This window comes from Thalassophryne amazonica, chromosome 7 (genome assembly GCF_902500255.1).
Source record: "Thalassophryne amazonica chromosome 7, fThaAma1.1, whole genome shotgun sequence".
Classification (NCBI taxonomy): Eukaryota; Metazoa; Chordata; class Actinopteri; order Batrachoidiformes; family Batrachoididae; genus Thalassophryne; species Thalassophryne amazonica.
The window spans coordinates 38,587,379-38,592,014 of NC_047109.1; the positions used below are offsets into that span (position 1 = coordinate 38,587,379).

General features: G+C 41.6%; 1 protein-coding gene across 1 annotated transcript; it reads right to left on the reverse strand.

Moving 5' to 3' along the window:
* Window positions 1–1,839: 1,839 nt before the first annotated feature.
* LOC117513424 lies at window positions 1,840–3,751 on the reverse strand. The gene has a single exon (XM_034173609.1). It carries the CDS (start codon window positions 3,373–3,375, stop codon window positions 1,840–1,842), a length of 1,536 nt encoding a protein of 511 aa, XP_034029500.1. The 5' UTR covers window positions 3,376–3,751.
* Window positions 3,752–4,636: the final 885 nt, after the last annotated feature.

A 4,636-nucleotide genomic window follows, 5' to 3' on the forward strand; every position in this document is an offset into this window, starting at 1 on the left:
TGTAACATGCTGGCAGCTTAAATGGTCTCAGATGAAGCCCACCTGGAAGAAGAAAAAGTTCCACTGAACTAAAACCTCCAAGCCACCTGTAAGTCACTCTCCTTTTATAGCACAAGTTTTCTTGGATTACTTGGATTACTTAGACAAGAAAATAGACAACATTAGGTTAAACATATCCCAGCATGCCTTAACCCAGCCACTACACCCTGCTATTGAGGTGGGTGCCATCACTGAGGTATTACCTAGATTTACAGAATTTGATAGTATCTCACTAGGTGTGCTGACGAAACTCGTAACGTCTACAAAAAGCACAACCTGCTTATTTGATCCTATACTAACTAAACTTTTTAAGAACCTGTGGCCCACTATTGGGCCGATTGTGCTGGAAATTATTAATCTGTCATTAACCTCTGGATTGGTTCCTAAATGTTTCAAATCTGCAGTGATTAAACCATTACTTAAGAAATCTAATTTTGACCCTAATGTATTGAAAAACTATAGGCTAATATCAAATCTATCATTTTGCTCTAAAATTCTGGAAAAGGTGGTTTCACAGCAGCTCGTGGACCACCTTACTGAGAATAATCTTGTTGAGCCACTGCAGTGTGCTTTTAGAAAATATCATTCCACAGAGACGGCGCTCACTTAAGTGGTGAAAAGATCTTCTGCTTGCAACAAATCCAGACACCACTACAGTTGTGGTACTGTTAGATCTCAGTGTTGCGTTTGATACCGTGGATCATCATATTCTACTTGATAGGCTGGAGAATAATTTTGGGATTACTGGGAATGCCCTTGCATGGTTGACATCATACCTGACCAGTCGTTCTCACTGTGACTTGTACAGTAACACTACCTCTGACCTCAGTGACATGTAATTTGGGGTTCCACAGGGGTCTGTCTTACGCCCCCTGCTTCTCTCCCTTTATATAGCACCCCTTGGGCACATATTGCGGCATTTTGGGATTGCCTTTCATTGCTATGCTGATGATTCTCAATTATACGAGTGGAGTGCCACGCAAGGCTTGGTCTACGGTAGAAGGAGGCACAAACTGGAAATGGCACAAAAAATCTCCCCAGTGGGGAAAAAGCCACAAACTGTTGTCGTAAAAAGACACAAACCGATGGTAGATCAACATAGAAATAATAAAGAGGAGTAGACGCCACATTGGTTGCTGTGGCGCAAGAAATGCAGCCGCCATCACAAGGCACAGTGAAGGTTTGATTTTATAATCTTTTCTTTTTAATCTTTCTAGCATAATATGTGTGAAATACCAAGTGTTCCAGTACTTTTGGAGGGCACTCTATTAGGGGTTGGTGTTAGCACAAATATTGTGAAATACCCCATTTAAAATATGGAGATGGTCATTATGAACCAGAAAATACAAACTATTGTCCAAATGATTGATTCTAACCCCCCTGTACATACCCCCTGAAATCACAAACCGCCAAATTTTACATTTTTCAATCAAAAATGCTGTCCGGCAATAATATAAGGGCCTGTAAACCAACATGAAATTTTTTTAGTAACATTTTCTTTAATAACACAAAAAATACTAATACAGCAATGCTTTGGTTCAAATAATAATCAACATTTAAGGGTGAGTCCATGGAAATTTGAAGTCCCACAGCTAGTCTCGGTCAGCCAGAATTGTATCCATGGCTTTACTAAAGTCATCCAAAGTCACATCTGCATTTGAGGTAATGTTTTTGAGGTACAGTTTCAGATTCACTGCATATGTGTTCATGGGCAGCTTCTTGTGGTCCTTCATGAGGCGAAAGAGGTCAAAGTCGTGATTGACAAGTCATGTCATGCAGTCAAGAGCTTGTTCAGTGACACTAGTTGCTATTTGTTGTTGCATTGACAAGGAAGTTCGAGTAGATCTTGTCTCTACCCAGTGTGTTCTCTATTTCAGCCCACTGCTTGGTGATGACCCGGTTGAACATCAGAGTTGGATGTACATTGCAGAAAAGGTGGTCTGGGATGTGCTCGGATTCTAGACTCTCTGCTACCAGCTCGTCCACATGGATATTGTGTGCTGTCTGATCTGTTATCACAAAGTCAATTTTCTCGAACAGACTTTTGGATGGGACACCACTTGCTGCCTCCAGAATCTCAAGGACTGCCAATTTGAGAGCTGCTAAGTTTTTCCTGGACTCCGAAGCAATGCTCATGGTGGGTAGTGCCCTGTATGTTCCATTGATCATGATTCCCTGCACAGAAAATGACCCAGCACCCTGTTTTTTTGAGCCATCATCAGAGTAGGTCACCACAACTTGTTCATCAGAGTTCATGATCTCCTTGACAATCTCATCTAGTGCCAGAACTTCAATGCTCTTGCAGGCTTCCCTGATACTCTTGGATTCTGGCAGAGTGTCTAGATCAATTACTTCTGGCTCATCATGTGGCTTCCAGTTTCGTCCAAACATCCGGTTACCGACCGTTATGACAGATGCTTCAGCCTGGGCTTTGGACATGTGATAACAGCTCTTCAGTTTATCAATAGTCTCATAAAACTCTGGCCTAACTTTTCTTATGCTCTCACGGATGTGCTGGTATTTTAGAGGCAGTTCGTCTCCTGGTTGAGTGAGAGTGACTGTGGAAGACAACCTGCGCTTCTTTGTCTGAGTCTCCTCAGTCTCAGCTGCACTGGAGCATTCATCACAGGATGAGAAGGCCGCATCTATGTCCATACTGTGGTCACCTTCCTCTGACTGGTCACTGTCCTCAAAATAGGCAACTGGCTTGCTCAGCTCCTTTTCTTTTTCAGCGTCTTCTCTCATTTGATCAATGGCTTGCATCTCCTTTTGCCTGCGCTCCATTGTCTTCATCCATTTGCGGTCAACAAAGTCTTCACAGTACATTTTCCTTTCAGCTCTCTGATCACTGAGAAAGTTCCACTCCATGTCACTCATCTTTACACCATGCTTCAGCTCCAGTTTCCTGCGTATTACAGGGTCCTGACAGAAGATGTCAAACACCTCCAGTGTTCGACTGTTGAATGTCTCTGCTCTTTTGGAGAAACTATCATTTTGTCGCTGTTTTCGTGTCTGAACCAGAGTCAGAAAGTCACCATACAGCTTCAAAATGTGCTTCTTTATGTGCCTGGTGTGGATGGTGTACAGGTTGCAAAACAGCCAGTGTTCCTGGACCAGTTCAGCAAGCAGCTGAGCTGCTGCATCCCTTGATCGTTGGGCCTGGCCGGCCCGCTTTGGCCGCAAAAGATACAGCATGTTCTGTATGATGTCCTTGCCTGTTGGAAGCATTCCACTTGGAAACTCTGCCTTCTCTATGTAGTCCACACCACAAAGTGTCTTTTTGGCCTGTGATCTTGTAAAGGGTGTACTACTACTACTACTACTACTAGAAGCCATTTTTTCACTTGCGACAAGTTGAAATGTTCAAGATCTGAAATAGGGAAATGATATTATTGATAAACTATTATTACTGTTTATGCCTGGGTTTCAATTCTGCAAATTGTGCTGAAAATGAAAATGAATCTGTGCATACAACTTATATTTAAAGTTATAACCACACTTTTCAACAGTTTTCTGTACTGAATATATCCGCAAAAAGGATAAAAATCATATTTTTGGCATTTTTTGAGGGTACTCACATTCACAAGGTATGTACATGGGGGTTAGGTTGGATAAATTTGTCACAACTTAATACTTTCATGTTCAGAAGATCTGTCCCCATATTTTTAAGGGGGTAATACACCACAATCTTTAATTTTGCAAAATAGTACCACCCCCTAACTCTATCCTAACCTTATGATGAGTGCAAAATGTGTGGTATTATTTCGGTTTTGTTTAAGAATGTTTAATTTTTACTGTTGCTGCACTTGTGTAAAATCATATTCATATCGTATATCATATTGATATGACAATATTGCGATATGATAACGTGGCCATATTGTAGGCAAAAGTAAATAAATAAATAAAAATTAAAAGGCACCTTTCACCTTCTGGCAGAAGGTGAAAGGCAAAAATAAATAAATAAATAAAATAAAAGGCCGGGGGTCTGGGGGGTGATGTCATACATCACAAAGTGAGGAATCTTGGGATAATTTTTGATCCTACATTGTCCTTTGACCTCCACATGAGAAATATTACAAGGACTGCTTTCTTCCACCTGCAAAATATAGCGAAGATTCGTCTCATCCTGTCTATGGCTGATGCTGAGACCATAATTCATGTGTTTGTGTCTTCTCGATTGGATTACTGCAGTGTTCTGTTTTCTCCAATTGGTTCAAAAGGCTGCAGCTAGACATTTGACAGGAAGCAGAATATTTGACCACATTACACCCATTTTGGCATCCCTTCACTGGCTTCCTGTCCCAGTGAGATCAGATTTTGAGGTTCTGCTACTAACCTATAAAACTGTTCACGGACTGGCACCTCCCTACCTAGCTGACCTAATTAAACCCTACATACCGGCCCGGGCTTTGCCTTCTCAGGGTGCAGGACTACTTTGTGTCCCGAGGGTGAATAAAAAGTCTGCGGGTTACAGAGTTTTCTCTTATTGTGCCCCTGTTCTGTGGAATGATCTCCCTGCTTCAATAAAACAGTCAGATTCTGTGGAGACTTTCAAGTCCAGACTTAAGACGCACTTATTTTCCCTTTCGTATGGCTG

Excerpts from the sequence above, each read along its gene's own strand:
- LOC117513424 (XM_034173609.1), bottom strand. The coding sequence starts at position 3,375 with ATGGCTTCTAGTAGTAGTAGTAGTAGTAGTACACCCTTTACAAGATCA.